This window comes from Protopterus annectens, chromosome 10.part0 (genome assembly GCF_019279795.1).
Source record: "Protopterus annectens isolate FY-2018-M chromosome 10.part0, PAN1.0, whole genome shotgun sequence".
Taxonomy (NCBI): Eukaryota; Metazoa; Chordata; order Ceratodontiformes; family Protopteridae; genus Protopterus; species Protopterus annectens.
Genome location: NC_056744.1, coordinates 18,091,722 through 18,107,724, shown reverse-complemented (window position 1 = coordinate 18,107,724; position 16,003 = coordinate 18,091,722). Strand labels below are relative to the sequence as shown.

Genomic DNA, 16,003 nt, shown 5'->3' with positions numbered 1-16,003 from the left:
ATGATGAAAGCCATCGTCAAAATGTAATATATCATTCTACTTGAGTGTTTTAGTTTACTTCATATTTAAATTACTTCTCCGATACTTACTGATGAAAAGTTTTAACTATTCAGAAAATCATGTGCTCGGTTTGTGAAATATTTGATGTGTTTTACATACTGTGTGTATTTTTTTTTCATTTGTTTTATCATTGAAATAAAAAAATTCAGATGAAATGTCCCTGGATTTGTACTTACTATAAGCTTTTGTTTCGTTTTTTTCTTACAGGGAGAGGAACTCAAAGAAAAAGATTGCAGGACATAGGCTGACAAATGGAGGTACATTACATAACTTTTAGTAACTTGAAATTTCTTGCTTTTACTACTCCAGCACATGAGATTTAGGCATGTGTTTTGTTTATGTTGGGATGAACATCTAGCTTATTATGCAAGGCTGTCATTAAGCAGCGTTTCAGGTAAACAAAAGCGTATATTCCCTGTACTGTAGTGGCTTGATGAAACATTTGATAATGTAACTGTTGTGCTTAACACAAGTCAGAAGACAGTGATGAATTTTTTGTGTTTTCCTCAGTATCCTTAAATGTCTGTAACGTTGAAAATGAATTTAGTAATTAGTTATTGTAACCTGCTCCTGTCTTAACAGGTTATGCAATTCTGCCATAGCTGCTTAATTTGTTGTTGAGTAGATTTTACCTTGGTACTCAGTCTACTTCCTCCTCTATAAGCATGCCTTCCTTAAAGAAATGCTGAAGAAAGAGTCAGTCCAAATTGAGATTTTTATACCACTGCCGTTCCAGTCTCACCTTTTCCCTCGTGAAATCTGCTGCAGTTGTGATTTTAAACATTCTGTTGTGCCTTTCTTATTGTTGCTGTCCTTTTTTTTTTTAGTATGCTGTTCACAGCTGTCTCCATGTGTAATCTTAAAACTGTTTTCGTGTCATAATTTATAAGAATTTGAAGTTGTCTTGTTGTTCATCTGATATCTATAGGAAGCTGACATATTTCACTCAGTTTGTACATTATAACAGTGCCCATAATTTTTGTAAGAAAAAGGGCATTGTTGCAGGTCAGTTAATTAGGCTTTGAAGAATTGTTTCTGAAAATGTGATTTTTTGTAAACAGTCAAATTTTGACTTCTGTTACATGCTGGGATTTACCCTCACAAATTGGTGCAGGATATATTTGTGTGAGTGAGTGCAAGGAGGCATGATTTGTATGTCCCAATCAGTCCTTAAGAAATCTTTTGGAAGGAATGCTTGATTTGAAAAAGTTATAACCACGTGTGCTATGGTATTGCACTGTTTGGTGGATACCGCAGTGTTGTGGAGCATTATGGCGTCTATTTGGAAATAATTGATTAGAATGTACCCTGATGTATTGGAGCACGAACTTTGTTTACATATAAGACAAGCCGCAATATTGGTGGATAGTTTGAATGGATGGATGGCAATCAGGAAAAGCTTTATATGATGTCCAAATGTGGTGACTGCATTCAGTGTAGCTATAGCCATGATGGTCCAGATATTGTCATTCCAGGTTATTTGAGGCTGATTGCATGTAAAGGAAGATGCAATTGTCATACCAGTGGAGTTATTTATACTGCATTGTGTTCAGTTTGTTCTGGTTTTTACATAGGTAAGACAAAAAGGATGTTAAAAAAAGTATTTATGATTATTGTAATAGTATTCATTAGGCATTCTGTATTGTGCGAAGGATTCAAAAGGTTTACCTTTATTGTTTTAGAAAAAGTTTCTAATGATATCCAAGGGGCAATTGGAAAAATTTGCTTTTGTATGAATACTTGCACTGGCAGATTTATTTGGTCAGTGATGTTTTGCCTGCACTAAATGATTCCATTTCTGCAGCACCTGTACTTAAGCTGCGGTCTGACTGCCTGCCTCTCTGATCTGTTGTTGGAGTTGCTAGTGTGATTTGTATTTAAGGAGGTTGTGTTTTTTGATTTATGGTGTTTTTGAAGAAGTTTTATAAGTGGATAAATCCATTAAATTTATTGTGAAATTTGTGTTCTGTTTGCTATTGTTGAGTATACAGCACCTGTTGAAATGAGTAAGGGAAGTTCCCTGATGTTCTGGACAAATTTCCCATTTTAGTAGGAAAAACACCCTGGTCTTCCTTGAAAAGAGGGGATTAGCCTTGTGGGACTAACTCGGTCAGCAAAAGTGGGGGGGGGGATCAGAGAGATCTGGGACTGCAGGATTCATTAATGTGACTCAAGGTGGAGCATATTTCAAAGTGCAGCAATGAAGTAGAAAGCTAGCTAGATAAACAGCTCCGTGAGACCGCCATTAAATAGTTACAAAGCCATAAGAAATTTGTGGTAGAACATCAAAATGTGCTATATGTCAGAACACCTATTGCTGGGCTAAAAGTCTGCCTGGACAAAGCTGAAGAAGTTAAAAAAGAGGGAGAAAGGAAAGTATTTAAAGATCTAGAAGAATGCAGTTTAACATTACCAAGGAGCCAGTTTCAGATGCAGAGATTTTAGTCAAATCTTTGGGTTCAGTTGCGATTGAAACTGCATGCACCTTTATGAAGAAAAAGGATTTGACAGCTGTATCATTAAGCTGAATCAGTGAGATGGAAAAGATGTTGAAAACCGGTACGTTTAGTAGTGGGTCTTTCATATTTGGAAAGGTTCTGCTCTCTACCAAAATACCAGAAAAATAAGGTAAGTTGTAAATGACACTGAACAGTATTATTTCCAGTAGAGAGATATCTGCTGGTCAATGAGACATCCTTAAAAAGGACAAACCGTATTGGACATAAACACACAATGAGAATTGACTTCACTCTCTGGAGATTTCTGTGCCAGCATTTTAAACTAAAGACCTTTAGTGGAGTCACTGTGAGAAAGGTCTTCAGTTTCAGAGAATAGGATCAGTAAAGATAGAAGCCAAAAACTGTGTACAAACTGCCCTCTTTAATTTGCAAGTGCTTCTTTGAGCATACTGCAGGAACTGCTTTTTAGTTCAAGAAACAAACATGTTGTGAATGTATTTGTCTTGAAATAGATTGACATTTTTGAGGTTTCCCTGGCCTTTGAGTACAGTGAGATAGTTGCTGTGGCCTCGTGAACTTGACTTGATGCTGTCAGTTGTCTAGCATATTTTGGTGCCAGAGGCATTGTGGACACAGTCAGAAGGTATAAAGAAATGTTTTCAGTGTGTGATTAGCAAGTATGGCCCACCTCAGAAGTTATTGAGCTATAATAGTGGAAAGTTCAGTAATGATGCAACTAAAAATATGTTTGAGAGCTCTAATGTTAAAACTATAATGACAGTGTTATATAGTCATCAGAGCAGTGGGCACTTAGAAATACAAAACTGGCCAATGTTCATAGTTAAAAAAAAAAAAAAAAGTAATAGATGTGACTTGGAAATCTGAAAAGGGAAATTAAGATATGGAGAGTTTAGAAATGAGTAAAGAAGAATTTAGTACTGATGGAGTGATGTAGCCAGGAAGCAGTTTAAGTCAAAAAAGTCAAAACCATTTGATTTGTAGAAAGAGACCAGAGGGTGCTAGATACAGCTGAAATCTTTGGGTGGGCTGGTTAAAGCTTAAGGAAGATGTGGTGCAACTAGAATTTGGTTTACACGTCCCATGTAAAACTGCAACCCTCTTATGATTTTTCTCCCTCCCTCTTTAGGTAAGGTGTTTTGGATTATTTTGGAAATTAAACAAGTATGAATATGGTCTAAAAGATGCTTTGGTCTGCTGGAATAACAAAGTGGAAGTTATCATTGCTAAGTCAAGAGGAGGGGACACGCATGTTGACCCTGTTGTGTTGTACTGGTTAAAATGAGAAAGGTGACATCACAGGAGTGTTTACATGCTATGTGGATGACTTTGTGTGTGGTGGCTTGCAAGTCTTTGCCACTTTTGCCAAAGAGCATGACCACTTATGTTTTGTGGGATTGAATTTGGTTACTGCTGATAGAATAGTGTTGGCACACTAAGAGAACTGCATAAAAAATATTTATTCTGCTATCATAAACCATCATGGGCACTTTAGTGGGACATACCCCACTTTATCCCAGTTGAGATGGACCTGGGTCAAAAATGGGACATATTTCTGTATTGCTAGGCAAAGTAGACCAAATTTCTTGTTAAATTATTCCTACTTGGCATCCATCGTAGAACTTGCCACTTTTACTACTTATAAATCTGTGTTCAAAAATCCATTCTACAAAAGTAGTCCCAGAATTTTCAATCCCTATTAGAAGGATTAATCCCGGAAAGTAGCATTCAGTTTTGCTTCACACGTGGAAGCCCTTCTTGAAGGTGGCACATTTGATTGTTTTAATGGGATAAAAAGGAAAATTATCACTTCTTTTTGGCAGTCAGGAAGAATTTTCAGAGTGGCATGAAGTACCATCATAGGAGAAACTTGCTTGTCAGATGGTGTAGGCAAAACACTCTAAATATTCTTATTCTGAACTTTCAGCTGGTTACACAAGGCAAGGTAACCAGAGAATAATTTTGTGCCAAAAATGGCTTTCTTTGGTTGAGGTAATTAACTGTACAAGCCGTGTCACACAAAAAAGGCTTTGACTGGAAATCAGTGGAATAAAGGAACTCGATTCAGAGACTGAGAATTCTCAGTATCCTTTGATCAGCTGCAAACCAAAAACTAGCAGCTGGAATGCCTTACTAAGAAGGTAGATTCCATCTTTGGACGTCTATGGGCAAGTGAAGAATGAACATGCCATTTTGTTGTTTAAACCTCTGAGAAAATTTTAAAGTACTTTTTCACTTAGAGAGGGAAGATGCTGATTATCCATTACTTTGTTTAGTACTTTACAGCAACAGCAGCAGCATCTGCTTTGTGGATGACTTGTGGTAGCTTCAGCTTTGTGTTTGTATTGTTAAATTTTGAGCTACCTCTGCCTTTGTGATGGTGATTTATGCTTTTCAGCAGAAACGTAGCTAGGGTTGGGTGAAGGGGTCAGCCACCCAGCAGACAAAGGTGTACAAAATGAGAGCATTTGGACGCCTCAAGGGAGGAAAGCCAGATCGGAGAATAGTTCTTTCTTGCTTTTCAACCTAGGAGTGCCAAATCAGCCAGCTACATCTCTGTATTTCAGCAGTGAAGACTAGGGCCGTGTATGTATATCTGTTTGTTGTTGTTTGGGCAACCTGAATATTCAGGAGAATAAATTCCATGTCTTAAACAGAACTAGAGGTTCATCATTCTCACAGCTGCCTAGGATACAAGAACCAGCCAGTTTTACAAAGCACAGGCTCCCTCCCATATATTTACTCTGACTGCTTAATGGACAGACCAGAGTAGGGAAGTCAGCAACTCGGAAGGTCTACAGGAACAGTGATTGGCCTTAAAGCTTCATTTCTGGTAGGTAAGTTCTCTCAGGGGAGCCCTTCTGCACAGAAATTGTTCCCATTTTAAGTAGGTCTCTTTTTTTCGCAGTATCAGGAGTTTATTGTTAGGGCCACTGTTTTTAGCTAAGAGCTTATTTTGTGACTTCGGGGCTATTTTGTGACAAAAGTGAAATGTTTGTGTAAATTTTTAATTTGGGAAAATTAAAGGGTTTGGAAATGTTAAACAAGCAGAAAACATTTTGAATGTATTTAGTACTTGTGTACTACTTACAGCAGTATGCATTGTATGCAACTGCTTTATTTCTGACAGGGATTGTTCCTTTTTCTGTAACTTTAACGGAAAAATAGTGACAGTGGGGGTAAGCATGTGCTGCCTATGAACCACTTCTGTTACATTTTACCTTCCAGCCAACTCGATCTAGCACTGATTCCCAGTTTTCGGTCCTTGTCCTAAGCTGCAGCATGGATACTTTCTCCAGTCCTGCTGGCTCTTTGCCCGCTGTACCTAAAAGAACAAATATAATACAGTGCCTCAGCCATCAGTGAGCGGACCTGCAGTGGCTATAGATGTTCTTCGTGTTTCACTGTTGCAGTCATCACATTTGGGTTATCCCTGCCAGGTAAGCCCTCAGTCGGCCTGAATACCAGAGGCTTAGTATTTCTGCGTCGGTTGCTGTCACTGCAAGACTGATGTCAGGTCGTCAGTGGTGTAAAGTCAGGCAGCCGACGCCATTACATCAGTCTTTCTTGCCGAGGAGCCCGAAGCAGTTCGCACGAGTGCCGGTAGGCCGCTACCTGAGTTTTTCGTTTCTGAATTGAAGTTGAAGTCTTCTACAGCTAAGTACCCCATTGGGGATTCTTTTTTCTTGCTCTAACCGATGTCAGAATAAGTTAACAATTGTCTCACCTGTGGAAAGCAAATGCCACACTGAGATTTTCAGTCTTACTGCGTCACTTGTTTAGACCCAGACCACGACGTCCCCCACTGTCGCTTTTGTGCTTTGTTCAACGCCAGAACTATATGTCGTCGGGCCCTTATTGTAGCTAGATATTTTCGCTCTCAGTCCTCAAATTCTGATATGGCTTCAGTAAGCCATCCGACAACTGATTTTCCAGAAAAATATAAGGATAAAGATAGAGACAGACTGCACAGGTCCAAGACTGCCAACGACGCTTCCGTTAAGCTAGTCGTCAGTTCTCCGGTCCTCAGTGAGGCACTTTCTCAGCCCCTGATGCCCGCTTCTGTGGATATGCAGGCCGCTACCGAGACCCTTTCGGAGTCCGGTATGCCGTGAGACTCTTCTTTGACTAAGGATCCTGCAGATGTCTTTACCATGGATGGGCTGTCAGCCGCTGAGCAGGCATCAGCTTCCGAGGAAGTACTCACTACAGATACATGACACAGACCAACTTCTTTCGCATCTACAGTTCTTTTGGAAACTACAGAGTTTCTAAGGCCCAGGGTATGAACCACACCCAAAAAAACGACCACACAACCTCGGGCACCTGCTTCCTTGCCTCAGTCTCAAATGCTTTAAATGGCGGAAAACCTTATAATGCTTATCAGGAGAAGCCAGGCTACCCCTTCCAAAAGAAAGAGACTTGTCTCCAGTAGTTTTATCTGAACTAGAGTCCAATGACTCTGACGCATCTGAATATGAAGATATGCAACCCCTCTCTGCTTATGAGGATTGTGATGCAGAGGAATCCATCTCTTCAGCCTCTCCACCAGAGGACTTTTCCTCTGGGGAAACCCTACATACTTTAAGGGAGGATTTCCAATGGGAATGTCAGGACTACCCTCAGTCAAAAAAGAGACTCAGGGAATTCTTAGATCTTCCACAGCATAAACCTCTGGCCATCCCGCCTGTCCTGGATGTTGTGGATGCTGTTTTTATGGAATCCAGTCTGACCCCTGACACCCTCCCTCCTGCTCCCAGGAAACCTGACAGGTACTATACAGTCCCTGAGTCTCACAAATTTCTTTTCAAAAATCCTACTGTTGACCCTGAGGTCATCTCTCAGTGACCTAAAGGAATCAAAGCAACTTCAACTAAGAATTCCACCCCCTCAGACAGGGATTCCCGAGCATTAGTCAGATGGGGTAAAAAAGTGTACACCTCTGCTACTCTTGCTTATTAGAGCATTAAATTGTCAGTTCCATATGCTGAAATATCCGCAACATACCATGGAACTCCTCAAGCAAAAAATGTTTTCTTTCCCTGCTTGTGCAGAAAATAGAGTTACAAGAGTTAATGCATTCTGCAAGTCAAGTAACTAAGCACACCTTACAATGTGGTTTTGACACCCTAGAAGTATCTTGCAGGGCAGCAGTCACTGGTTCTGTCCTTAGAAGGCATGCATGGCTTAAGGAACAGCCCTTGCCAGACCATGTCAAATCCTAATTACTGGACGCACCCTTGCACAAAGACAACTTTTTTGGCATCAAGGCAGAAGAGGTCTTAAAAAAGATGGAAGAAAAAGCTAAGTCTGTGCAGATATACTTCTTTCAGGTTCAGCCACTGAGATTCAGTGAGAATTGCCTCTCCAAGCACTGGTCCTTTCCTGCCTCCTCCAGGTCAGCTGAGCCCAGACCCAGGGGAAGCAGCCCCCCCACACACACACAACAGCCCCAGGGAATGCAGATATCTAAGCAATGGAGTTCCTCCTCTTCAAAACCAGGGAGTGCAAAGCCACCCTCTTATGGGAAGAACTCACAGTGACTACACTTCCTCTGCCCTCCTGCTCTTGCCGATAAGAGGAAAACTGTCCTTCCACGCAAGCAACTGGGGCACCATTACCAACGGCCGCTGGGTCCTCAACATAGTGTCTCAGGGATACAAATTTTATTTCCACATGCTGCCAACTCCAAAAGGGTTCCCAGATCTTCCCCAAACCAGTGGGCAGAGGCCAAAAAGCATGTCCTTTCCCTGCTGTCTATGAGTGCAATAGAGCATGTTCCTGCAGAACAGATAGGCCAAGGTTTCTACTCCAGACTCTTCCTGCTACCCAGAAAAGAGGGCACATAGCACCCCATCCTCGATCTATCCATTCTAAACACCTTTCTGGTGATACCAAAATTCAAAATGCTCACCCTCCAGCAGCTTCTACCTATGTTTTCCAAGGATGCTTAGTTAGCCACAGTAGACCTAAAAGAGGCCTACTTACACATCCCCATCAGGGAATCATGCAGGAAATACCTATGTTACAGGGCAGGATCACTGCACTTTCAGTTCTCTGCGCTTCCCTTTGGCTTATCCACTGCTCCCAGTTTTCACAAAATGTCTGGCTCCCGCAATTGTTTTTTGCAGACAAAGAAATATTCAGATTTACCCATACTTGGACAACTGCCTGATTCAGGCAGACAGGAAAAGCTGCTAAAGCACCTGACCTTTGTAAAGGACCTACTGACCTCCCTGGGATATACTATCAACGAAAAGAAATCCAAACTAGTACCCACACAAAAAATTGTATTCCTGGGAGCAAGCCTGGACACAGCATCCCAAATGGCATTTCATACACCAGAAAAACAATCCTACCTGACAGCCTACTTCTCTCAACTAGCCACCAGGACCCAGTTATCTGCAAGGAAAATCCTGCAAGCTCTAGGGTTCATGGCTTCTTGCATTCTACTCATTCCATATGCCAAACTGCATATGAGGAAACTACAATGGTACCTAAAAAGCCTTTGGTGTCAGCACTCTCAAGACCTGGAAACTCTTGTACCAATAATACCTTGTCTAAGGAAATATTTTTTTTGGTGGGCAGCAGCATGCTACCACAGCAAAGGACTTCCCTTCTCACAACCCCATGCCACCCAGACCCTCACCACAGATGCATCAGACAATGGTTGGGGTGCACACCTGGATGGCAGGTGCATTCAGGGCCAATGGAGCCCAAATCAAATACATCTGCACATCAACCAAAAAGAGATGTTAGCTGTTCAGCACACCCTGACAGCTTTCAGACCCCTACTTTATTTTTATTTTTCACCTTTTTCTCTCAAATCTTGGCTTTTATGCAGAGCTTGTTCTTTTAACTAGAACCTACTGAAAAGATTTTACTGATATTCCTTATGAAAATGTCTGAGTCTGTCTTAGAAACGTCAAACTGTCATGTTGTTTTAAATAGAGTTTTAACTTAAAGCTTTGGAGGTGTGTACCAATGGACTAACTTGATTGGTTAACATTAATCATTCACTGAGGTTGTTTCATTGGATGATACCAGCTTTTAAACAGTGAACCCAGCTTACCTACTTGGATCTGAAGAAGGCTTGAAAAAGCTGAAAGCGGTTGTCCATTGTTTACATCAGAAGGGTTCTTCACTTTTATGTTAGTTTTTTCTGTTTTTCTGACATCCACATGTTTTAAAGCTGTGGAATTACAACGCCACTTGACTTTTACAACAGCAAAGCTCTATATTTCATATATTGTGGATTCAACATGGTAAAAGCCTGTTATTGAAGCTGTTGTTTTGAAGCTGTCTTTTCGCCATTTTGGTTGTTTAGCAAGTTTTGAATACTCAGATGAAGTACTAATACTTGTGGCAACGCTCTTCCAATATTTACATTGTTTTTGTTCTGCTGAGCGTTCTTTAGCGGAATTCACTTTTTTCTGGATTTGACCTTTGACACCATGGCACCTACCTCAGATCCCAACACTCCTGACCCAGAGGAATGGAGAATTCATGCATCCCCATTTGCAGACTCTCAATCTGGCAGCCTGGCTTATTCCCTGACCTCTACCCAAGCTGCCAGTCTAAGCAAATAAGTTCTAGATGTTGTACGTGAGGCCAGATGCCCCAGTCCTAGAAAGTCTTATGCTGACAAGTGGAAAAGGGTTTGCACCTGGATCCAGGCTAAGGGAGCTGGAACAGCACAGCCCTCCCTACCCCTCATCCTGGATTACCTGGCAGATCTACTACACAGGTGTCTATCCTTCTCTTCTACTAAAATTCATGCCTCTGCCATCTCTGCTCATTTCAGCAGAGCCACCTCTTTTCTCACACCCTCTCATCAGACATTTCCTAAGAGGGGCTACCAACTTGAGGCCACCCAGAAGAGCTCCTACCCCAGCGTGGGACCTAAACTTTGTGTTGGAAAAGCTCACCCTGCCCCCCCCCCCTTTTGAAACTGCAGCTTCAGCAGAAGTAAAATTTCTCTCTTGGAAGACAGCCTTGCTTCTGGCCATCACTTCAGCTAGAAGAGTGTCAGAGCTGCAAGCACTTATGGCTTTAGAGCCCTTCATCATTTTCCATGCTGACAGGGTCTCTCTCAGGACTAACCCATCCTTCATGCCAAAAGTTGTGTCCAGTGTGGCTCTCAACCAATCCATTAATTTGCCCACCTTTTTCCTTAACCCACAAAACAAGGGGAAAGGATTCTGCACTATATACATGTGCACAGACAGCTCAGTTTCTACCTAGACAGGACTAAATCTTTCAGAAAAACTGATCAATTGCTAGCCAGCTTCGCTGCAGGAGCAGAGGGCAAGGCCATATCCAAATATTTTCCAAATGGATAGCACACTGCATCCATTTCTGCTACAAACAGCACGGGAAACCTCCCCCCAAGGGGGTCAGGATGCATTCCACCAGGGCAACCTCTACCTCTGCAGCTTTTCTCAGAGGGGTCCCCACCACAGACATCCTGGAGGCTGCAACATGGACATCTGTTCATGCCTTCACCAAGCATTACCACCTGCCTATCTTCTCCAAATCCAGGGCAGGCTTTGCTACCGCAGTCTTGCAGGGCATCCTAGCCAGCCCCCAGTCTTCTTGACTGCCTCAACACTTTTCTTCAGCTTTGGGGAGTCAACCCAAATGTGATGACTGCAACAGTGAAACACGAAGGACACATAGTACAGTTGTGTACACTTACCATAAATATAGATGTTGAGTGTATTCACTGTTGCAGTCCTGGTTTCCCTTCCTCCATCCCCCTTGTCTTCTCTCTCTCTCTCCTTAGAAGGAATTTTTGGTATTTACTCTCTACTGGTGGTGGTCTTCCACCATAACCTAGCTCCCTATTGGGGGCTCCTGACAGGACAAGCAAAACTGATGTAATGGCATTGGCTGCATGATTTTATACCACTGACGACCTGACATCACTCCTGGAGTGACAGCAACCGACGCAGAAATACTAAGTCTTTGGTATTCAGGCCGACTGAGGGCTACCCTGGCAGGGATAACCCAAATGTGACGACTGCAAGAGTGAATACACTAGAACATCTACATTTATGGTAAGTGTACGCGACTATACTTCCTCAGAACACACACTTTCTTCTCTGGGTTTCTCTGGTGTAGTCCCTTCAGCCACCTTGGACTGGGATAAGCTATATGTCTTCAGCTGTTCCAGTGTTTTTTACAGGCATAAGAGATGCCATCTTCTTTAGGTCAGGGAGACACTCCATTTGATGCTTCTCAGGGTAACCAGGGAGGGAGATCTCTTGCAGGGAATAAACTGCCAATTTTCATAGTTGGTCTTCAGTCAGGTTGTCACCTGCAAAGAAAAAATGTTCGAAACTTGCTCCTTTTCACCTCCTTTGGAGAAATTCTGTTTCCTGGGGATGTGTGGATGAAGAGAAGGAAGGATATCCACACTTCAAGGCTAGTTGCTCAGCATAATGCATCGGAGGTTATCCAAGTGCAACTAACTGTGGGCAAAACTGCAATCGAAATTGTAGCTTGCTACAGATCCCCCACCATGCCCCAGGATTCCCACTCCTGGTTTCTTGATATACTGGAAAATATTAGGATTCAACCAAACACCCTAATAATGGGCGATTTCAACTACCCCACCATTAACTGGGAAAACTACTCATGTACCAACTCCTTAGCTCAACACTTTCTGGAATTCATAAATTCCAGTGCCCTGGATCAACACTCCCACCAGGGGCAACAATATCCTAGATGTAGTCATTACCAACATAAGTGACCTGTGTTCCACACCTGAAGTCAAGTCCTCGTTGGTCAGATCCGACCATAAGCTAATCACCCTAGATAGCTGCATACCGCCCCCACCCCCCATTAAGGAAATCATGGTAAAAAATTTCTCCAAAGCCAATCTCATGCTTCTTAAGACAGAAGTGGCGAACTTCATGACACCCATGCAGATGGACAATACAGTTACGACTGCTGATATCCTACACAGATGCACTCTATAAGCACTTACATGAGTGCATGGATCATGCTATCCCAAACAGAACCAAGATACTATCCTCCAAAAAAAGGAAGCCAATATGGTGGTCCCCTGCCATAAACAAACTCTACAACAGAAGGAAGCAACTGTTGCAAAAGAGAGTAAAATCCCTTGAGTGGAGGAGTTCCCTGGTCAGCCTCAGTAAGAAGGTGAGATCCCTTATAAGATCCTCCAAAGCTAGATATGAAAACAAAATTGCCACTGATTCTAGGGACACCCACAAAGCATTCTATAGCTGTGTCAAGAACCTCAATGGCAACACCCAGATCTACTGTGAGTTACAGCACAACGGCATGAAAATTACAGAACCAACTGATATTGCCAACGTCCTGGCAGATAGGTTCAGTGCTAACTTTATCCCCCTCTCACCCCCTAAAGGGCCCATAACTATACAGGAAGAATGCAGAGTCCCTGTAATCACATTTACCCAGGTAAAAGCTGCACACTCTAAAGCCAAAAACACAGCATCCATGGGACCGGACAACATCCCAGGCTGCGTTTTACATGAACTTCAGAACGAACTGGCTCACCACCCAAGCACCATGTTCAATCATAGTCTCACATCAGGCTTTGTTCCCACTAAATGGCACACAGCAACAGTTATCGCACTCCACAAAGTGGGAGCCACCACTGATCCCGGGAACTATCGCCCTATTAGCCTGATGACCTGGTCTGTAAGACCATGGAACTCATAAACAAAGACATTGGTAACCTCCAAACTCTGGAACCCACCCAGTTCAGGTTTATGAAAGGCAGATCATGCCTCCTGAACCTGATCTACTTCTTTGAGGCAGTCACCAAAGCTGTAGACAAGGGTAAGGTGGTTCACACAGCCTATCTTAACCTCGCCAAGGCTTTCGACACCATCCCCCATTCTGGAATTTATAGCTAAACTCACTAAACTAGGTATAAATCCCTACGTCACAAGATGGATTGCCAATTGTCTCACTGACAGAACCCACACTGTAAAAGTTGCAGACTCCAAATCTGACTTCAAACCAGTGACAAGTGGAGTACCACAGGGTTCAATCCTGGGACCCCTCCTGTTTGGTATCTACTTCTCTGAAGTACAGGCTAACACAGAAGGCCTTTGGCTAATGAAGTTCGCAGATGACTGCAAACTAGGAGCCATAGTTGAGTCCCCAAATGATGTGGACATCCTACAGAAGGGCCTCACTGAGACAGATGCCTGGTGTCAGCGCCACTGGCCTCAAGCTCAATGCCAAAAAATGCATTGTCAGCCCCTTTGGTAAAAACTCTTGACCCATGAACTACCACATAGGCGACAGTCTACTTAACGCCAAATGTGTGATAAGAGACCAGGGAACCCAGGTGGACAGTAGTCTCTCCTTTGATAATCACATCACCACAGTAGTCAGGAAATCCTTCTACATGGCACACCTCATCACAAAAGGATTCTCATCTATGTTCCCCTCTACTCAACACTCATTAGACCCATTATAGAGTGCAACACCCCTTTTGGAATGTACCTCACAAGACGTCTGCAGCAGCTGGAAAGGCCACAGAAGTACCCCACAGAGAGGATTACTGGCCTCAAACAGATGCCCTGCACTGACTGTCTCAAAAAACTTCAGCTTTACTCCTTAGCATATTGCCTACTCCGAGGTGATCTCTGCCTAACATATAAAGCTATGTCAAACCCAGAACTGTTGGACATGCTACACCTAAAGAAATCCCAATCCCTCCGAGCTACATGCTGTAGGGACCTAAACCTTGTCACCACAATAAACAGGACATGCTGGAGGGATAGATTCCTGTCCCGGAGACTTCCCATACTCTGGAACAAGCTACCCATCTATGTCAAGCAAAGTTCCTCATTAGCACTCTTCAAGAAAAATCTTGATAAGTGGATAGGAAATAGAAAATACACCCCAGGGATCACTTCTGCGGCTCTGCTCGACAGGGGCACAGGAAAATAATTTTCTTGGGGTAAGCCAGGGAACCTTGTTGGCTAGGCTTACTTAGGCTATCGTGATAGCCTAGTACCTAGCTATGAACCTATGAAGTCTGAATGAGGAGGTTAAACTAGAATATGAGGTGCTGCAGCCAACTGGCACAGAGCATCAGGGAAGTGTGTGACAGAAGACTGCCAAAGACTCTGAAAAGTAAGGTGTACAAAACAGTGCTGCAACCAGCACTACCGTGTGATTGTGGTGCTGAAACCTGGGCAGTAAAGGTAGAGCTGTTGAGGAAGCTACAGGTGATGACGATGAAATGCCTGATACAGGTGGTAGGTACACACTGTGGGACAGATGAAAAAATGAGGGCATAAGAGCAGAAGCCAAAGCACATCCAATTGCAGAAAAGGTCAGAGAGAACAGATTATGGTGGATGTTCTTTGTGCTTCACTGTTGCAGTCATCACACTTGGGTTATCTGCCTGCAGGTAGCCCTTAGTCGGCCCCAATACCAGATTCTTGGGATTTCTGCGTCGGATGCTGTCCCTTCCTCCATGACGTCAGGTTGTCAGGGGTATAAAACAGGCAGCCGATGCCATTACATCAGTCTTTCTTGCAGTGGAGGAGCCTGAAGCAGAAGCAGTTTGCAAGTGCCAGTCGTCCGCTACCTGAAATTTTCATTTTCGAGTTTGTAATCCTGAAGACTTCTAAAGCGAAGTACCCTGTTAGGGATCCTTTTTTTCTTGCTCTAACTGATGTTAGAAAAAGTTAACAATTGTCTTGCCTGTGAAAAGCAAATACCTCAAAGAGATTTTCATTCTTACTGCATCACCTGTTTAGGCCCAGACCATGACATCCCTCGCTGTCAGTTTTGTGCCTTGTTTAACTCCCGAACCATTCGTTGTTGGGCTGTCTTTGTCGCTGAATTCTTTCGCTCTCATTCTCCATTTTCCGAAATGGTTTTGATAAGCCATCCGACTACCGATCTTCCAAAAAAAGTAAAGATAAAGACAGAGACAGACTGCATAGGTCCAAAACTGCCGACGACGCTTCCATTAAGCTAGTCGCCAGTCTGCCGGTACTCAGTGAGATGCCTTTGCAGCCCCTGATGCCCGCTTTTACAGATTCAAGGCCTCTGCTGAGACCCGTTCGGAGTCTGGTATGCCACAAGATGCTTCTTCGACTATGAAACCTGCGGATGTCTCTACCTTGGATGGGTCCGGAGCCGCTGTGCAGATGGCTTCTGAGGGTGTATTCCGACCTACCAGTGTTCAAATTAAACCAACATTTTTAGCTAAAACTACTGCATTTCTGAGGTCCAGAGTATGCACTATGCCTAGAAAACTGACGACTAAAGTGCATGCTCTAGCTCCCATGCCACAAAAACAAATGTTTAAAATGGCTGAAGACCTTATTACCCTAATTAGGTGAAGCCAGCCTTCCCCTGCTAAGAGACAAAGAATTGAGTTTCATTCTGATTCTACAGACCAGACACTGACCCTTCTGATTATCAGGACATGCCTTTGTCAA

General features: G+C 43.0%; 1 protein-coding gene across 7 annotated transcripts in view; it reads left to right on the top strand.

Moving 5' to 3' along the window:
* LLGL2 (LLGL scribble cell polarity complex component 2) overlaps positions 1-16,003 on the top strand; it is a 2,451,001-nt gene that overhangs the window by 2,390,439 nt on the left and 44,559 nt on the right. For all 7 annotated transcript variants that reach the window (XM_044084955.1, XM_044084956.1, XM_044084957.1 and 4 more), the window contains one exon: positions 268-317. In XM_044084955.1, coding sequence (XP_043940890.1) covers positions 268-308 — 41 coding nt within the window. In that variant the 3' untranslated portion in view covers positions 309-317. The remainder of the gene's footprint in view (positions 1-267; positions 318-16,003) is intronic.